At 33.2% G+C, this 20,625-nt stretch overlaps 2 protein-coding genes across 2 annotated transcripts in view; both read right to left on the reverse strand.

Annotated features, from left to right (window-relative positions):
• Nucleotides 1-309: 309 nt before the first annotated feature.
• Nucleotides 310-7,885, reverse strand: LOC144975319 (U8 snoRNA-decapping enzyme-like). Its single transcript, XM_078919282.1, has 3 exons — nucleotides 7,589-7,885; nucleotides 5,367-5,633; nucleotides 310-2,845 (listed from the first exon to the last, which is right to left on the reverse strand). Exons 1-3 carry the CDS (start codon nucleotides 7,784-7,786, stop codon nucleotides 2,651-2,653), a joined length of 660 nt encoding a protein of 219 aa, XP_078775408.1. The 5' UTR covers nucleotides 7,787-7,885; the 3' UTR covers nucleotides 310-2,650.
• A 9,227-nt stretch (nucleotides 7,886-17,112) lies between these two features.
• Nucleotides 17,113-20,625, reverse strand: part of LOC144975323 (protein MON2 homolog) — a 497,118-nt gene continuing 493,605 nt past the window's right edge. The window contains exon 35 of the mRNA XM_078919294.1: nucleotides 17,113-20,625. This exon is cut by the window's right edge and continues 234 nt beyond it. The gene's annotated coding sequence lies outside the window, so the exon portion shown is untranslated.

Below are 20,625 nucleotides of genomic sequence, written 5' to 3' on the forward strand. Positions count from 1 at the left end.
TCGACTATTTTCCTCATAAAGAACTTCAACCAGGGCCTGGGCAAAAACAGGAGAAAAAAAAAGCCACGGAGAAAGGAACAAGTTGAGGGAATAAAAGACTAATAGCACTTCCCACAAAGCACTCACAACTGCCTTGACAGGCTTCAGAGAGAGAGAGAGAGAGAGAGAGAGGGGGGGGGGTTGGAAGGAGAGAGAGAGAGGGTGGAGAAAAGACAAAAAGAGAGAGAGAGATATATATATTTTCTCACAGAACTTGTATGATAATGTATACGTCAGACGATGTCCTAAAAAGTGACGTAACAAACAGGGTAAGTAAATAATGATTTATTAAACCGTAAACACATTGAAAAATGATGGGGTGGTAGCGAGGTGCACTTATTTGCAGGTATGATAACTAATTTATAATGGGCTCATTGTTGTAATGAAAATCTCAAAAAATGACGCAAAATATTGTTCATTTCAAAAATGTTAAACTAGGCCCATTAGTGCATCGGATGTCAGACCTGCATATATAAATACACGTCGGGTGGAAGTAATTTGATAAAACAATATATAGTAATCAGTTATTGTCTAGTTCTAGTGAATGATAAAGTCACACACAAAAAAATTTGGTTCAAGTATGGCAATAATCTGACAATGAAAATCTATTTTATATCACAACTGAAAAAATAACCCCAGCAAAGCAAAATCATGCAGTGCAAATAATAATGATAATGATAACAATAATGACGATGCGTATGATAATGATAATAATAATAATAATAATAATAATAATAATAATAATAATAATAATAATAATAAATAATAAATAATAATAATAATAATAATAATAATAATAATAATAATATAATAATAAATAATAATAATAATAACAACAACAACACTTTATTCATCCAAAGGAAATTTTTGTACAGACGTGTTGAACAGACATGACAATATAAGTTAGCAAACAACTAGGTGGTAAAAGTGTGGATAATGTGACAGTAATAAAATGTGTAAATTGATCTGCATATCGAGTAATACAAATTCGTGTAAACAAATCAAGATCAGTGACAAAAATTCATGTACAATCCAATTAAAATAAGTGTAAATATTGAGAGCTGTGAAAACACGTCTGTAATAATTCTATTAATAATATAATAATAATAATGGAAATTATAAAAATGTGTGATAATAATAACAAGAACAAATATAAAAATAATGATAATACCCTAATAATAATAATAATAATAATAATAATAATAATAATAATAATAATAATATAGGCTGTATAAATCTGAATCCTTGGTAAAGTATTATTCACATTCTCTCACCAGCAACAGTGCCTTATCATTATCAGTGTTTGAGTGTTTGTATTTAAGGGTTTTACGGCGCTTGCAACATATTTGGGTCATATCATATATCTATATACAGAGAAATGATTTACAAGGAAAAATAAACATCTCCATAACTATACATTCAACTGTCCCCCCCCCCCTCCAGCCAAGTACTCCCACCAGGATCAGGACAAAACCAATTAATCTCATTCTAAAGCAAAGACAGAAAGCAATTGGAAAACAGTCTTATCAGTGTCATGTCTCCTCCAACATGTTCAGTGTTGCTGTTGACATCTGCCTTGAAAAACGCTTTGAGTACATTAAACTGAGTTGACTGAACTTTCAGCCAATTTTTCACTACTGTCTTGGCTTCTTCATCATCTTCAAAGCGATGTTCACTCATTGTGCCTCCTTCAGTGGACCAAAACAATGGAAGCCTGAAAGTGTCAAGTCTGGTGAATACGGAGAGTGAGACAGCATTGTCTACCGATTACCTCCCTTCTCCTGACACTTATTTATGGAATGACACTTTCATGAAGAAACAGTACTCGTACCATCTCCAAATCCGGTCTAACGACGAATTCTTGGTTTCAGTCGTTTCAATGTCTATTTGTACCCACTATCTCATCAAGAGAAGTTCTATCAGATCTAATCAACGCTTCTGTCTTTATTTGAGTCACTGAGTTGACACTGTTTAGATGGCGACCACCACAAGAATTGTCAAATAAAGACATGGTTGAGGGGGTTTCAGGTTAGGTGTTGGATTGCATCTCATTTTCTACTAAATGACGAGATACACATTCAACTCACCTAAAAACATTGCCTCTACAAAATGCCTGATTTCTAACTTTCCCAAGGCGTTTAAAAATGTTACTCAAGGTTTCTTCTTCAAAAACAAGAAATTCAATGACAGCTTCCTGTCATGGACGGACATGCATGGTGGCAGCCATTTTGAACTGCCATAACTTTGTCAAAATTTGACAGAATTAAAATTTTCAACTTTGGTTTAAAGAGTACATGTGATAGTTCAATCAAGCCAAATATGACGTCACATGAAAAAGAAATGAACTCAGTAGGACATTTTTCACATTACTTATTGACTCATCCTCGTAACAAAAAAAAACCCCCAACCAAACATTATGTAATTATATTAATTCATTCAATCTTCTACAAGATCCCCAACCGCATGTTTCATATAGTATAATAAAAAAGATAAATAAAAGATCTCATACATTCAATATAAGTTACCCTAGACTATGTTGTTACCAAAAAAAAAGACATGAAATCCCCAAACAATGCAATAGGAATGTAACAGAGTTCAAGATTATTCAAGATTATTTGCTCCCTAATAATTTTTGAGATGCCTCAACAGCTGTCTTTATTTCTTGTGTCGTGAGTATCTTGGCTGCAAGCAATCCGCGTATGAGTTCGTCTTGAGAATTTCCTGCAAATTGATTTGCTAGGAATGCTGGGAAGCCTCTAATCCCATCACCCATCGTGTAAAGTGGTACCCTGATTGATCCTAATGTCTGACAGTAAGGGAAAGAATATGAAAATATATTATATTATAATGCTTTGTACATACATGTATATTTCAACATTTTAAAAGACACAACACAATCAGATATACCATTCCATGGCTTTTAACAGGACATTAAACAACAAACTGATATGGATTAAATAACTTTATTTTAGCGATACATTCTTATGCTTCACATTCCATTAAAATCTGATGGTCCTTCAGAGCCGAATGACCCATGAACCGCAGTTTATCCTAATTGCTGTAGGATTAAACAACTGTACCATTTCCTTGCTATCCTTTGGATTCCATCATAGAACTCTTTCCCCAATCTCTAACAGACAACTACCTAATCTCTGATATAATTCTTTGGGGAACAAATAGAGAAATGTCATTACCATCCGTGATCGATATTGATCTCTTTTCATTCGAGGCAAATGGTTCTACCTCTATATATCAGGACCCCCTAAATATAATCAGTTATCCAAAGGTGGTCAAGAAGAAAAATTAAGAGGGATTTAACATTTTCATTCAACTGACACCATGCTACAATGCAGTCGCTACAAACTCCCTTTAAAAAATCTAAATAGTTGTCAAATTGACATAATTAAAAAAAAAAAAAAAGCAGACAGAAAAAAACAAGGCATCCAGGATACAACAAAGTGGCCAGGAGTGCAGTGAGATTTAGTAAAATTTATTTAGCTTTCGCTGAGTACTAGGTACCATGAATCATATAAATAGGTAATGGTTTATTCTTTAAAAAGATGACCAATTTTTCATAATATTTCATTAAATCCAATTTTGTTCTATACGGGTTGCAATGTAAAAGAAAAAAAAAACCCCGATAAATAAATCAACCATTTTTGTCTGTAATTTCAATGGAAAAGATTCTTAGGACATTGTTTTTATGTTTTTAAGGGTTTTAAGGCAGTTGCAACACATTTAGTCATATCAGCGCTGGTAAAAAGGAAGAAAATGGGATAGTAAAAAGAACTGGAATTACAATTATCAAAGAAAAAGGAAGACAGAATTAGTTCAAATAGAGAAGAGATGTAGATTCCAAGAGCATCAGTGTATTTAGTTTGACATCCCCTATATGTCTCATCCAGACACAAGCACAGGTCCCCACAAAGAGAAATATGCTCAAATGTTTACAAATCATATATATGTAAAGCAAAAATAATACAATGCATAACTGAGAGATGATTTACAAGACAAAAAATATCATCTCTCATAACTCTTTTGACTGTTTTCCTTTCAGCCGGGTATCCGGCCAGGGCCAGGACAAAAAAAACAAACAAGTAATCTCATTCCAAGACAAAGATAATAAGCGTGTTGGAAAACAGATATAGGGGGATAGAAGACACAGTAAGTACCTCCCTGCCCACTATGGGAGATCAGGAACTCCACCTAGATTCTTAGGACATGCTGCTCCATAGAAACTTAGAAAATTGTACAAAACAATGCTGGCAAATTTCTTCATGACATGTAAATCAACTAACCTACTTGTCATTATAAAATGGAATGTTAATGCCACAAGAAAACCATGTTGAAAAAGCACTGATTCTATCAGAGTAAACAGCTACAGTTAAAAGTAAATATGAATCTCAGTTCACTTTTTTCTGTCTAATAGCGACCATCATACATTCCACATGTCCCACATGTATATGTTGTGGCATAGAACCTAAAACTGCATAGCATCTGGTTCAAAGTTGTATTGTGAAGAGCTGCCAGGTTGGATTGTGACTGTACATGAATGTGGTAAAGAGTTTGCCGTCTGGAAGAATATCATGATATTGTACTGTGAGACCATTAGAAGCTGCTGCCTTTTTTTCCAAATTTCTGAGATAAATACAAGATTTAAACCTCACACAAATCAAGGAAATTGATTTACAACAGAATTAATGTTTCAACACTTAAAAAATATAATTGGTCTTGATTGCATGATGGTATCTAAAAATATATGGATCTACAGTGATAGCTCGTCATAATGCTAACTTCGCTTACTGCCAGCTTTTAGAATGGAATAGAACTCTTTTAACTTTTAGATTTTATCAAAAAACACTCCAAAGCAAATTACACAGCTATTCGCTTATGCACAGATCTGCACATTCTATAAACAATATTTTCTTTTTAATTTGTTACAGCACCAACTAAACAAATTAAGTTCAACTAAGTTCAAAATGTGTTTCAAATGCATCAAAGGTTTTATGCCTTGAAAGTTCAACCATTAAGCATTACCTTTTAGATGGCAGTTCATTTTAGCTTAATATTTTTATTACTTTTAGAATATTTCAGGCCCAAAAGAAGCCACCTTAAATGTTTCCAAGTTAAAAAACTGTATTCATTTTACCACCAAATCATTAAAGCACCCGTTTATCCAAGGTCCCAAGACCTTGCTGTAAAGACTTTTGTTGCTTTTTAATCGATTGTGAAGATTTGTGAACTGAGATAAAGAGAAGGACGGGAGATTTAACAATACAAAGGATTGTCATTATCATGTTATTAATATTTTCCGTATTTCAACATACCTCTATACCATATTCTTCAGCTGCTAAGCATTTGTGTTCCAAAGAAGAAAAGATATCAGTTGTTACTTCCATGACATAAAAATGTAGAACAAGTTTTTTTCCATCATGGACATAAGTTACAAGATGGTGGCTGTCATCAAACTTTGTTGTGCTCAAGTCTAGCCCGATCTCCTCAGCCATTTCACGGTTCAACCCCTCCACCGGGTTTTCCCCAGCATCAATAAGACCACCTGGAAATCCTAAGACACCATCAAACCTCATTTGCATCTGGTTATAATAATTAAAAAAGATTTTGGTAAAGCGGCATTATAATAATAATAATTATTATAATCATAATAATAATAATAATAACAATATATATATATATTGAATCGTGTTTGATACAAATATGCTACGGATAGTGCTCGACATGTAGCAATGGAGCGAATTATTATTTTAATATTTACCACAATGTTGGAGTATATATATATATATATATATATATATATATATATATATATATATATATATATATAATATATATATATATATATATATATATATATATATATATATACACACTTAATTCATCCAAATAAAATGGAAATTTGTTTTCAGACGTGGCATGCATAAAAGTGTATAAATATAGAGTTAAGAATTTATGGCGACAATGTATACATAATATATCAATATCCATTTTATAAAGTGAAATGTGTTATCCTTATGACTTCTAGTTTGAATGTATGCATATGCATAAAAATGTATAAATGTAGTATTAAGACTTAATGGCGACACCTTATATGTATATATATTAATTTTATAAATTGAATTTGATTATCCTTATGGCCTCTAATTTAAATTTATATGTGTATATTTTAAAAAATAGTAGTTAAATTCATAGTTAAAAATAAAAATTAGAACACAATTTGGTAAAAAGGAATTAAGATGACGTGTTGTCTTTGTTTTGATTGATAAAAGATGACGGCTTCTAGTGGAGAACTTAATACATTTATGAAGAGGGTGATTGCCATCTTTCATAACTTTCTTCAGTTTACTAAAACAAAATCTCTTAAACAATTCTTCCACATTTGAAATTGGGTGAGTATAACTCCTGGCCTTATTAATTAACCAGTCAATTTTCTTAATGTCACAAATACTGGTAGTTCCACCCCATGCTGTAATACAAAAAATAATAACTGTCTCCACAACAGATCTGTAAAATGGATGCATAAAGTTTTGTCTATGTCAAATTCTGAAAGCTTCCAAATAAAATAATAAAGTACATTCTTTTGTTCAATTTAGTGATAACAGCATTGGTTTGTAAATAATGCTACTGCAATTTGTTATCAATTAAAATACTCCAATATTTGTAAACCGAAACTTGCTCAACAATTTGATTGTTAATTTTGAGTGGACTGATGGAATTTGTGTTGTTCTCTAAAATCAAAAATAATTTATTTGTTTTTTTCCGACATTTAATTTCAGGGAGTTATCTTCACACCAACCAACAAATCTGTCGATCTCAGACCTGAATGCCGTTTCATCATCTTTAAATATTAACCCTTGAAGGGCAGTGTCTTTAGCAAATTCTAAACTCGGGACCAAGTCACTGGTACAGTCATATGTATTAACCATAAAGAGGCGAGGGGAGAGAACACACCCTTGAGTCAGGTGTTGACTTTGTTTTTATTACCAGACGAACTTCCCGGACTATGTGCGTGATGCCTTGCTGCATGGATTAGAAATGTAATGCATGGCTTTTTTTAACCGCCCATATATACGTACTCTACTCCATGAATATGGAGAACGCCTACTTCGGTGGAAACTTTTCCTTCATTTTTTCCCTATATTTTGCTTAACTTATGGCCCTTTACTTATCGTAACCAGATTCAGATTCAGATGTAGAACAAATCCGTTCACAACAAAGGTCGGAAGTAGTGTACAGAATGTTAAATTAAGAGTTTCCCTTACTGCTTGCACTTGCAAGACACGTGATGCTATACCAACCCAACGTAAAAACCCATGCCTTCAAAGATGTAGAAGAAGAAGAAGAAGAAGAAGAAGAAGAAGAAGAAGAAGAAGAAGAAGAAGAAGAAGAAGAAGAAGAAGAAGAAGAAGAAGAACAAGAACAAGAAGAACAAGAACAAGAACAAGAAGAACAAGAACAAGAAGAAGAAGCCCGAGGCCCAATTGTTAGAGTTTGTGAAACTGAGACAAGACAGGAATGATGAATATTGATATACCATGACCATGGCCCTTGTTTTATATAAATCCCAGAGGAGCCTGTTGGATCTTGCAAAAATCATCCCATGAGCAGCGTGTTTGTAATGGGGATATGAATGTAGATCATTCTTTGAAATTGTTTTATGGTCACTTGCCAGATCACCAAGTGTGCCATAACCCTCTTGGTCACTTAGGTGTCCCCATCCTATGTCCGTCATGTTCAAAACATGAATAAAGAAAACTGAAAACAAGAGCAATGCAAACGTCAAATTAGTCCTCAGTGTTTGTTTATTGTCCTACTTTCACTTTCGAAATCGGTTCTTATGTCGTGTCTTCGTGTTGTTTTATTTTCGTAGAAAATAGGGTCAGAAGATACGTCTATGGTTTTGGAAACTAGACAAGGTAATTTCATGATGAGGTTTGTAATGACCGATGAATATTTGTCCAATATGAGTGTTTTCCTCTATTAGTTACTGGGGACTTAGTCTTCTTCAGTCAATCAAGTAAGTGAACGAGAGAGAGAGAGAGAGAGAGAGAGAGAGAGAGAGAGAGAGAGAGAGAGAGAGAGAGAGAGAGAGAGAGAGAGAGAGAGAGAGAGAGAGAGAGAGAGAGAGGGGTCCTTGGTAATAATGTGGAGTTGTCTTGTCTTTACACCATAGAATTAAACGAATGAGAATACGTACGAAGCCTAAAAAGTGTCCACCAATGAAAGCATTCAGCGCCATTTTGTTGTTGGCTGAGAATGTAGTAATTACCATTCATTCGGTATCTATGTCAACATAACGACACAAGAAAAACAGCAAACAATATCAAAATCCACAATAAAATGTTTCAGAACTGTTGCGTATATTTATGGCACAACGAAGCTGTCAAAAAATGAAGTTAGAGAATGTGTGTAATCATGTATTATAATAACCTGTAATGTGTTTTCCAACCACCACATCATCTACTACTACAACCACCACCACAATATCATCACTAACACTACTACTACAGCCACCAGCCCCACATCATAATCACTACCACTACTACTACACCACCACCAGCACATCATCATCACTACCACTACTACAATCACCACAACCACATCGTCATCACTACCACTACTACTGCAACCACCACCACCATATCATCATCATTACCACTACTACCACAACCACCACCACCACTACTACTACAACCACCACCACATCACTACCTCAACTACTACAACCACCACCACAATAGCATCACTACCACTACTACTACAACCACCACAACCACATCGTCATCACGACCACTACTACTACAACCACCACCATATCATTACCATTACCACTACTACTACAACCACCACTACCACCATATCATTACCATTACCACAACTACTACAACCACCACAACCACATCGTCATCACTACCACTACTACTGCAACCACCACTACCACCATATCATCACCATTACAACTACTACTACAACCACCACAACCACATCATCATCACTACCACTACTACTACAACCACCACCACATCATCATCACTATCACTACTACTACAACTACAACCACCACCACATTATCATCACTACCACTACTACTACTGCAACCACCACCACCATATCATCATCATTGAAATATATTTTTTTTTAATTGAGCTTTATATAGTGCAATATCTACTAAATGTGCTCAAAGCGCTTTACAAGGGGTCCCTGGTCAACATTTAACATGTAGGACGGGACATGACGCCTGTTAGGCGATATTACAATTTTTCGGACAAAGACAACTCTGTTAACGGCCAGGTACTCATTTTACACCTGAGTACGGTGAGAGAATGTGAGTAAAGAGCCTTTTCCAAGGACTCGACGATGCGCCGAGCGCGAGGCTCGAACCCAGGACCTTCCGATCCGGAAGCGAGTGTCATACTTACTACTAGACCACATAGCCGCATCATTACCACTACTACTACAAACACCACCACCACATCATCATCACGACCACTACTACTACAACCACCACCACCACCATATCATTACCATTACCACTACTACTACAACCACCACCACATCATCATCATTACCACTACTACTACAACTACAATCATCACCACCACCACATCATCATCACTATTACTACTACAACTACAACTACAACCACCACCAACACCACATCACCTCACTAACACTCAGTACTACAATCACTACCATTAGGTTTTGGAGCTTTACTTCATTTGAAATAAGGAAACTTCGGAATTGTATTTGGCATTGTGTTTATATATCATAATATAATTCTAATCAGTTATCTATTTAGAACTAGATACTATACAATATGTATGCCAAATACCACCCCAATTCCCCTTTCTTGTGTGCGGGAATTCCTCTTTCGGCATTGAAATTGAGTGTGAGAGAGTCATCACTACACACATAAACAACAGAAACAATTTAAAAACAACACTATGACACGCAACCACTCACACACGAGGCTATACTATTTATCCTTTTCTCTAGATAGAATAGGACAAGACAAACAATAGCTTGACTCTCGCTACACTTCGCATTGATGTTTGTCGTCTCACGAGTTCAACTCTCGGTCGACCTGTCAATATTCCTTTTTGCCTCGGACGTAATCATTAATAGAATGTTGTGTGGTTTTGACAGTGAAGAAAACCTTAAGAAGTCACATTTATATCATTTTAGAGAGATCGTTTTGAATAATTTTGAGTTAAACGAGCGAGCATCAACTTGTTTTCATGAACGGCCGATCAGCGCTTGTTTACTATAGTAACGCGATTCCCAGCCAACATCAAAATGGCGGATATTTTTCTCATCGAGGCCGCTGGTTTGTTAGCCAATAAGAGCACCGTACGGTTTCCATTGGGTAAATTCCTTGCTTTACACTCAATTTCCTTTTCACATCATTTCCACCTCATCCCTCCCAATCAACCTTTATTTAAAAAAGATTATTATAATATTATTTCAAACCATTCAAAATGTAAATAAATTCATGTTGACATGTTGTGCCATCAATATTCTGCAAAATGCCCTATTTGTGTCAATTTTTTTTTTACCGTACACGTTGTTTTAATTGTTTGAGTTTTGTAAAACTAGGGGCAAATTTTTGGCAAATTTTGCTATTTTGATGGCAAATTTTACCATTTTTATGGCAAATTTTGGCGTTTGAAATGGCAAAAAACCGCGGGGACAGGTTTACATTTGTTAAGAAATATCCAATTGTTAGACAGCAACAAATCATGTGATTGATGACATGGTTGGACGAAATCATGAATATAGATCGTTCCCATTACCAAGGCCCAGTGATACCTCTGGAGATGATGCGACACATTGGCATTGTCATGAAATCTCCCTCTACCTCTTGATGTGATTCGACCAAACTGTTTACTATCTCGTGGAGTCACTGGAGCTTTGGGACTTTATGTGCAATTGTAATGTTGATTCCGTCTAAAGTTGTAAACTTGTTATTTTGACAGGATATCCGACCAGGGCCAGGACAAAACCCTGGCATGGCAGTATTTGGCATTGCTCGAGGCCGCAAAAAAGCGCATAATATCACTGATTTTCATTGTAGCCGCAAATCTGTAATTTTCTTCAAATTTTCGAGATTTTGCAAAGAAAAAAACAAAAAACAAAAATCTATTTTTTTAAAAGGAAAAAAAAAAAGACGATTTTTTTTCTCTTTTAATTTCATAGCTCGTGTTGAGGGTGAAAGATAATTAATCAAGAGTAGGTTCTTTTTTTTCTATCCCATTTTCTTCCTTTTTACTGGCACTGATATGACCTTACATTTGTTGCAAGCGCCGTGAAACCCTTAAAAACAAACAAATACCTTCCTCTTTCATGAACTAATTATGGGTTTTTAGGAAAATTAATCGCAAAATTTTGGCAATTTTTTGCTGTCTTTAGCTTGCAAAATTTGGGGATTTTTTTTTTACAAAAAACCGCCATGATAGAAAACCAAGTATGTTGTTTGTTTGTTGTTTTTTGTTTTTAAGGGTTTTACGGCGCTTGCAACACATTTAGGTTATATCAGCGCCAGTAAAAAGGAAGAAAATGCGATAGTAAAAAGTTCTAGAATTACAATTAAAGCACCCAAGAAAAAGTAAGACAAAGGGGAATTGAGAACAAATAGGGCTCAGATGTAGATTCCAAGAGCATACCACCAATGTACTTAGTTTGAAATCACCTACAAGTCTCATCCAGACACAAGCACAAAATCCAACAAAGAGGAACACACTCAAATGCTTACATTATACATTCAAAATAAAAATAATAATACATAACAGAGAGATGATTTACAAGGAAAAAAATATCATCTCCCAAAACAATAACTATGCATTTGACTGTTTCCCTCCCAGCTAGGATTCCGGCCAGTGCCAGGACAAAACCAAGTAATCTCATTCCGAGACAAAGACAGAAAGCATGTTGGATAACAGATAAAGGGGGATAGAAGACACAGTTTGTACCTCCCTGCCCGCTAAAACCAAGTATGTAATCTCCTCATTCCAAGACAAAGGAGAAACTGGTAAACAGATAAATAGGGGGGTAGAGGATACAACACGTGCCTCCCTGACCACTATGTGAGGACAAAAGACTCCATCCAGACTCCACCATTCAATGGTATCTAAATTTACACGTTTGATGTATATTGTATTATTTTTTTTGACAATCAGGGGAAATAACTCATTTTTCAAAAAAAAACCAACCTTCAAAGGGCCATAACTTTCTTATATGGTCACTTTTTGATGAGGAGACAACCGGGATCTGATAGAGAATTTTATAAGCTTTCCAATGGTATATGACTCAAAATGTCCCCCTGGGGGGGGGGGGGGGGTACCAGTGGTCTAAATCCAAAGGCACCCAACCTTATCCCGCCATGAGCTTTCGTCGTTTAATTGAAATGGAGTTAAGTAGAATAATTAAACAGCATTTGAAACTATTAGTGGTAGTACATAAAACTTTATTTATTCTGATGTCCATTGTACAAATCATCCATATAACAAGGTACATATATGCTATCTCATTGTGGGTGCTCACCACGAATCCTGATTAAATACAATACACCTTTGATGATGCAATGTGTATGATACATAGTCATCTCATGTTTGTTACAATCACTTCAATATATGTATAAGCTCACATATTATTTATTATAATATGTATTATAATCATGTTTAAGCAGGTCACAGTGATAATTTGGGTTTGAGGAAAAGGAGGTTAATTGGTCGTTGAATAGAAAAAAAAGAAAGAGTCGTGAAGATAGGTGAAAAGATATGTGTGTGTATGTGTGTGTGTGTGTGAGAGAGAGAGTGAGAGAGAGAGAGAGAGAGAGAGAGAGAGAGAGAGAGAGAGAGAGAGAGGGGGGGGGGGCAGGGGAACTAACAATGAATTAAAAATAAATAAAATCAAGGCTCGACTACAGCAGTTTAAAATATTCTAAGATGGAATCTGTTTTCCTTTTTCTTAAATTTAACCTGTAAATGCGCCCTAGTTACCATTATATTCAAACACATTTATATATCCCAAACACGTATATCCAAGTTTGTATTTTAGATACAGACAAATGATTACTCTATCCCTCAGTAGAATTATGATTTAAAAACAGCAACATCAAAAAAAAAAAATAAAATAAAAAAAAACGAAACGAAAACTCCAACAGTTTCTTATATAAACAAACAAAGAGGTGTAGAAAGTGTGTAAGAAGAGTTATAGTTATAGTAAAATAAAATTTACACCCATGAGATAATGAATAACATAAGCAGCCACTTCTAATGCTTTACATTTTTCTATAATAATGATCTACTAGAGACATGCACTGCACCTGATGTAGTATGATGTAGCTGCAGTTCGTCAAGGTCTCTGTCTGTATGCTTGCTACAATCTATCTTAAAATACTTTCCGCCTAATGTTAAGAAGACCAAAGCTACTCGTATGAAATGCTGAATAGGTGACTATGAAACAGTGCCAGAAAAGATACCAATAAATAATAAATAAATAAATCTTATCCCCCACAAACTCTGTGCCTGTGTCCATATTTGTCACCACATTTAAACTGCCTGTACTGGGGTTTGATGAAAAATAAAATCAATCAGTATTCCAGATTATACAGACCTGCCAACCCTTCACATTCCAAAAGTGGAATCAGAACGCCCAAAAATAGGAATTTGAGACATAAAATAGGAATTTCACCCTTTTAAACACCAACCCCCCCCCCCCCCCCCCCCTTCGCTCGTTTTTATTCTTAACATTATCATCATTTTTGAAAATCGGAATTTTAGAGACAATGGCGGAATAGTACAAAAAAGAAGAGTGAAAATAGGAATATGATTCCGCCAAAAGTGGAAGGGTTGGCAGGTATGGATTATACGTAACCCGTGTTGCTTGCGCTCTCGACAAGAATTGCTCCAGACTCTAGACCCTCCCCTCCTTATTTCCCTCTAAAGCCTGTTGTCCTTATACCATTTTACTTCCATCTCTCCCTTCCTCACTCATTTCTCCTTTGCATGGATTCATTCACATAAAGAATTAGAGAGATTACAGGATCAGACTTCATAAATAAAATGGTTCAAACCTAAATTATTATCTTAAAAAAAAACCAACAAAAAACAAAACAAAAACACGAAAAAAAAAAGCATTGAACGTGTACCCTACTTGTACCACATTGGTTTTTTTTTTTGGTCTCGTTCAATGCTCCTCGGTATAACATTTCAAACCACTTAGAAATTTTTCACTCAACTTTTTAATGGGCAAATTTAATATAAATATGCATTCAACAAACTGTTCCCACTTTCAATGAGATGACATGAGGAAAAAAAAAATAAACAAACAATATTCGACTCCCCTCTTCTTCTGTTCATTACAAAACAATACAACCCCCCCCCCCCCCCAAATACAAATACAAAAACAAATAATAAAACAAACCCCAAAACAACAACAACAAAAAAAAAAACCCAACAAAGACAAATCACACTAAAACATAACAAAACAATAAGAAATCAGACCCCCCTACAAGAAAAAATACAAAAAAAAAAAGAAAAGATAAATAAACAACAAAAATAACAATAACCAAAATTTACCAACAATTAACTGAAAGTGTAAGGAATAAGTAGCATTAAACAAATAAGATAAATACATAATGTTGGACCTTTTTAATGAAATAATGGTAATAAGACGAAATCTTAAAAGAGTATTGGGTGCATAGAGTTTAACTATTTATTGACAAAGTGCAGAAGTTGTAAAACTGGAGTTAGTACGGACTTTTTTCAAGTCGGATCCCACCATAAAATCAATAGCGTCCCGTTAATCACTCTTTGCCGCTCCGTCGTCAAGCTAAAAAAATCTTTATGTGTATTTACATTTTAAATGAGTTCAGGTTTTCACCTTTAAGATGAAATGAACTGACACGTTTTGAACAATTGATATTGCTATAAGTCAATTACTACGTACATAAATCAATATACACGAATGTATAGATGCAGAATTTATATAAATTAACGTTTGAATCTCAGACAAGCTCCTTTGCAAAGAAATAATATAAATCAGTATTTGAATCCATCGAAACAAGAGATCAATTGGAAGAAATAAAAAAAAAGGAAAGAAAGAAACCTATTGTTCTATAAATAAACACCCTCCAAAAAATGAATTATATGAAGATAAAAAACAACTGTGGCCTTTTACTTTTATGTGAGCTAGTAAGTTAATGATGATAATAATAATAATAATAATAATAATAATAATAATAATAATAATAATAATAATAATAATAATAATAATAATAATATAATAATAATAATAATAATAATAATAATAATAATAATAATAATAATAATAATAATAATAATATAATAATAATAATAATAATAATAATAATAATGATAATAATAATAATAATAATAATAATAATAATAATAATAATAATAATAATAATAATAATAATAATCACCATCATCATCATCATCATCATTATCATCATCATCATTATTTCTACCGTGCCTATTCCAAATATATAAACAGCAATACATATATCAATTCTAATAGACTTCTAATAAATTCATAATTATACAAGTCATTTTGATTCTCACAGAAAAACAAAGCTAGTATTAAAAAATAAACTCTTTCCCACTCCTCCCCGTTCATAAAATGATTATACTAAACAAAAAACCCAAGAAAAAAAAACTACAATAAAAACAACAAACAAACGAAAAACAAAAAACAAAAATACAAACAAACAATCGGAAAAAAATCAAAACAAACGCTCAGTTAAATTACAATGACGAGAAAAAAGGGCTACATTTTAATTTTAATAATTTTTCTATCATCGATTTTTTAATTTCTTTTTTTTAAATTTTAACTTTAGTCATTTTCAGGTTACGTGGATTTTAATGCATCTATTATTCAATATTTCAAAGACCACTCATCTCTCATTCTGTAACACATGGTGACAATGCAATTTTAAAGTGGCGGAAAAGAATATTCTTTTGAGATAAAAGATATAATATTCACACTCATCTACAATGTTCATTTAGAACCATTTTAACTCACTCAATCCTAAAATCCATATTTTTCCCGGGTTACTTTTACCACATGCCTATTTATTACATTTTTCTGAGACAAATTATAGGCATAGTATCAAAGCTAATGTTAAGTTTTTACGTGTTAATGATAGTTGAATAAAACTATCTATGCTCATTTTTAATATATTTTTTTTCCAATTTTGAAAGTCTAAGCAAAAATCTCTAGGATTGAGTGAGTTAAAAATCTTGTCATACCAAACAATGCCATTTATACTTCGAACGTAAAATAAAATGATAACATTTCAACAACTGTGTATCACATTCCGTCAATCAGAATAATTTTTAAATTAAAATTTAAACATTTTTTAAACATTGATGTTAATCAAGGAAGATGAAACACACTGGAGTGAAAAACATAACAGTAACAGGCTATTTAAAGTCACTATTTAACTATAGATTATTGGATAAGTATTTACTCTCCACTTTACAATACAGATAGCACAGAGCTGTTTTCTTTGTTTGTTTTTAAGGGTTTACGGCACTTGCAACATATAAAGGTCATATCAGCACCAGTAAAAAAGGAAGAAAATTGGATACTAAAAAGTTCTAGAATCCACCCAAGAAAAAGTAAGAAAAAAGGGAATTTATTCAAATAGGAAACATATGTAGATACCAAGAGTGAGATCACCTAAAAGTCTCACCCAGACACCAGCACAAGATCCCACTAAGAGGAACACACTCAAATGCTTATAAATCATATGTTTCAAAAAAATTAATAACATTACATAACAGAGAGATGATTTAAAAGGAAAAAAAAACATCATCTCCCAAAACTATAACTATACATTCGACTGTTTCCCTCCCAGCCAAGGACTCCGGCCAGGGTCAGGACCCTGGACAAAACTAAGTAATCTCATTCCATGACAAAGACAGAACGCAATTTGGAAAACATATAAAGGGATAGAAGACACAGCATGAGGTCGGGAACCCCACCCAGATAGCGCTGCTTTGATGTAAACAAACCAACAGAACACGCAAACAATTTTGTTAATGTGTACAGCATCTTTTAATGAAATGAAGGAAGGTCTGTACATTTCAATATATCATGTACTACTGTCGATTTTTATCTTGCAGATATTCTGGATAGACAAAACAAAGGTTTACTTGTGTACATATTGCATTGTCATGTCTCACTATTGCTGGAGAAGGATATGAGCCTGAAATGGGCCTTGTATTGTTATACAAATATTGTTTTTAAGAAAGTATATTGATGCTGTTTTAATATTATATAAATGTCCGTTAAATATCCTGTATCTACTATGATCTGATCTTATCTATATCTCCCTCAACAGATTTCAATCAATCACACAATAAAATCAAACCTCTGTTCCTCATAATATACATTCATTTATTTATCAGCAATTTACTATTCAACACAAAAGAGTTTATATATACACATGGTGAAATAAACAGTGGAAAAAGATATATATATGCAAGAGCATTAAATTGCTCCTTAAACCAACATTCTTTGGAAATGACGTAACAGAATCTTTGATGAATGAGAGACATTCACTTCAGTTTGGTAGAAGATGCTAAGACAGAGGAATGACTGGGGTTGAATTTGCTATGAATACTTGAAAGATATAATACTTTTTATTCCTTTTAATTTTGCAATAAACTCAGTAAACTATTCTCTATATAAATGCTATAGGTTTATAATAATTATTGCATTATAGACTCAACACACAGGAATATTTAACATTATGTGCATTTTAATATAACTCAATGATGTTTATAAATTTGTCGAGCATTAGTGCATCATTTTGACATCAACAAAAACATACAAACATATTGACATAAAATCAATAATACACATTAAATCAATATTCTTAACATCAGCAACACAATAATTAAGAGAATAGTGTAGTCATTTAGCTGTGAATTGCCGTCAAAGTATGTTGATTTCATACCATTTTCAATGATCACTATTTACATGTTAACAAGGACGCAGATGAATGAAATCCACAGTGAGTGGTCATAACAAAATATTTGCATCGACGCTTTCTCTTAATTTAAAAGAAAATGTAACCAATCGAAATGATGTAATAAAAGTTGATCCAAAGCCCAGCAGCCCGACAGTCACAGTCACAGGGACAATTTCCATCAAAACGTGTCCAGTAGTTTAAGAAATTGAATAAACGATCTTCTTTCTTTACAAGCCAGATGAAAGTTGTTGTACCAGGAGGGTTGCGGGTTTAACTCAATTTCACCATGATTTTTATATTTTCTCTTTTACCATTTATCTATCTATACACTTTTTTTCCCTATTTCTCAAGACCATTTGTCCATAGGCAACATTTATGCATAATACGATGAAAGGTGCTTTGATGATGATACACTTTCAAAAGCAATCATTCTTTCTCCATCTTTGATTGGATTTTTGTTCGATAGTTAACAATAATCATATTCTCTGTACCTCTAATACACACTAATACCCTGGTGGGCCTTTTAAAACTGAAAAAAAAAAAAACCCTAAATAAAATTCCCAATGATTTCAATGTGCTGTTATTGGAATTTTGATTACATTTATATCTAATTATTCTCATATCAGAATGGAATACTTAGAGCTATATAGCAAAACACAGCAAGGTTTTTGTTATTGTCAATTTGACGGCTTACGATTCAATGCTGCTACTTATCACACGTGTTGACCAAATTTTAATACAGCTATAAAAACACATTCAAAGGTATTTATCTATTTATTCATTCGTTATAATTTTTTATACAATTTTTTAGTCATCTATCAAATGTTCTAGGTCATCATATAAACATTATAATAATGAAGTTTTGGATAGCACTGTGTCTTCCCAAATAATCCAGACTTTAAGCCCTTGAATCACAACAACATTTTAGCATTATAAAAACTGCATAAAAAGAGAATATGGCGAATAAAAATAAGATTACATTATAAGCAAAACCCAAAACCCAATAAGATAATAAAGTAAAAGTAAGAATAAACAAAATATAATTTCATCTATTTTAAATCTGATATTACACAACAGTAAAGTCCATCAGAAATTTGTTCAAATTGAATAAAGAAACTTAAAGTATAAATTAAATCTCTCACATCACACAAAATATAATAGCTACATATAATAACTATAACTGAAATCCATTCAACCTTGGAGCAATATATTCATCTTTATACTTGATCGACGTGTGTATGTTCTCATGCCTGACATTCCAACTTGTTATGGGGTTATTGTTGTAACAGAAGTATTCTCACCCAAAAATATTGTCTATTACAGCCCGTGCATGTTAAATCAAGCCCACCATAACTGCGTTCGGTTATCAGACCTGGAAATATATGCACCGAGACTCAAATGCAACATAGAAAAAACTGGAACACATCAATCATAATTTTTAATTTTTTTAAAAATGTAACCAAACCATATCAAAGCTGAAAAAAAAAGAGAAGAAAAAACAAAACATTTGACTTTGTATAGAGTAGCTGATACTTATATAAAATTAAAATTAAAATCTAAATAAATAAAAGAGTAAAAAAACGAAAAAAAAACAAAAACAAAACCCAAACAACCAACAGTGTCTTGCTCAGGGTTACCAATGACCATTCAGATCACGTGATGTCTTGGTACTTCAAAGATTGATGATCACCATATGAATCAAGATTATCAAATCTATACCGACTTTTAATATCAAAAAATCTCATGATCATAAAAATAATGTATCTTTAAAAAAAAAAACAACATAAAAGGCACATCCACTTGATAAAAAAGTATAGATAGTATGCGCTTGGCTAAGAAGCTCACAACATTGCCATCCGGAAGTAAAACGGACCAACACACAAAAATGTGTGTAACCTTGAACGTTTATAGTCTGGTTAATACAGTTTAGTGAGAATTACTCATAAACGTGGATGGCAACGGAAAAAAAACAATAACAAAGACCTGAGTGACGTCAAAATCGACTTCATTCTATCTATATTAAAATACACAGTTGGACTCATCATAGCAACCACCTGAATTATTAGACTGTCAGCTCTCTGAGAAGCCAGTGAAATTTGTCTCACCTTTTAACATATGAATGACAATGTGGATATTTTATATTTATTATGACCTGACTTTAATTCACTCAACCCTAACACCGACTATATCCGTGGTTTACCCGGGTTACTTTTACCTTTTGACAATTGATAGCATTTTTTTGAGACAAGTTATATTGAGACAAGTTATAGGCGTAGTATCATAGCTAATGTTTTTAGTTTTTACAAGTTAATGATAGTTGAATAAAACTATGTATGGACATGCTCATTTTTAATACATTTTTTTTTCAATTTTGAAAAGTAGCAAAATTCTCTAGGATTGAGTGAGTTAATAGTCGTTTTCAATTTTCTATTTTTTCCATTTAATTTCAGCATAGCTAAGGAGAAGACAAAACCAGACTTTGTATCTCGTTTGTGCTTCATACAATGGTTGTCGTAAATTTCTAGCTTAACAATATTATTATCATATCATTCTTTGATCTTTGACTAAAT

Source organism: Berghia stephanieae, chromosome 6, assembly GCF_034508935.2.
Source record: "Berghia stephanieae isolate SIO BIC M18660-M18661 chromosome 6, UCSD_Bste_1.3, whole genome shotgun sequence".
Classification (NCBI taxonomy): domain Eukaryota; kingdom Metazoa; phylum Mollusca; class Gastropoda; order Nudibranchia; family Aeolidiidae; genus Berghia; species Berghia stephanieae.

What these genes read in the sequence shown, in the direction of transcription:
- LOC144975319 (XM_078919282.1), bottom strand. Translation starts at nt 7,786, where the DNA reads ATGACGGACATAGGATGGGGACACCTAAGTGACCAAGAGGGTTATGGC. An exon ending in AAACAAGGGCCATGGTCATG is followed by an intron (nt 5,634 to 7,588) that starts GTATATCAATAT and finishes TATTATAACCAG; the next exon opens with ATGCAAATGAGGTTTGATGG. An exon ending in CTGAAGAATATGGTATAGAG is followed by an intron (nt 2,846 to 5,366) that starts GTATGTTGAAAT and finishes CCTTACTGTCAG; the next exon opens with ACATTAGGATCAATCAGGGT.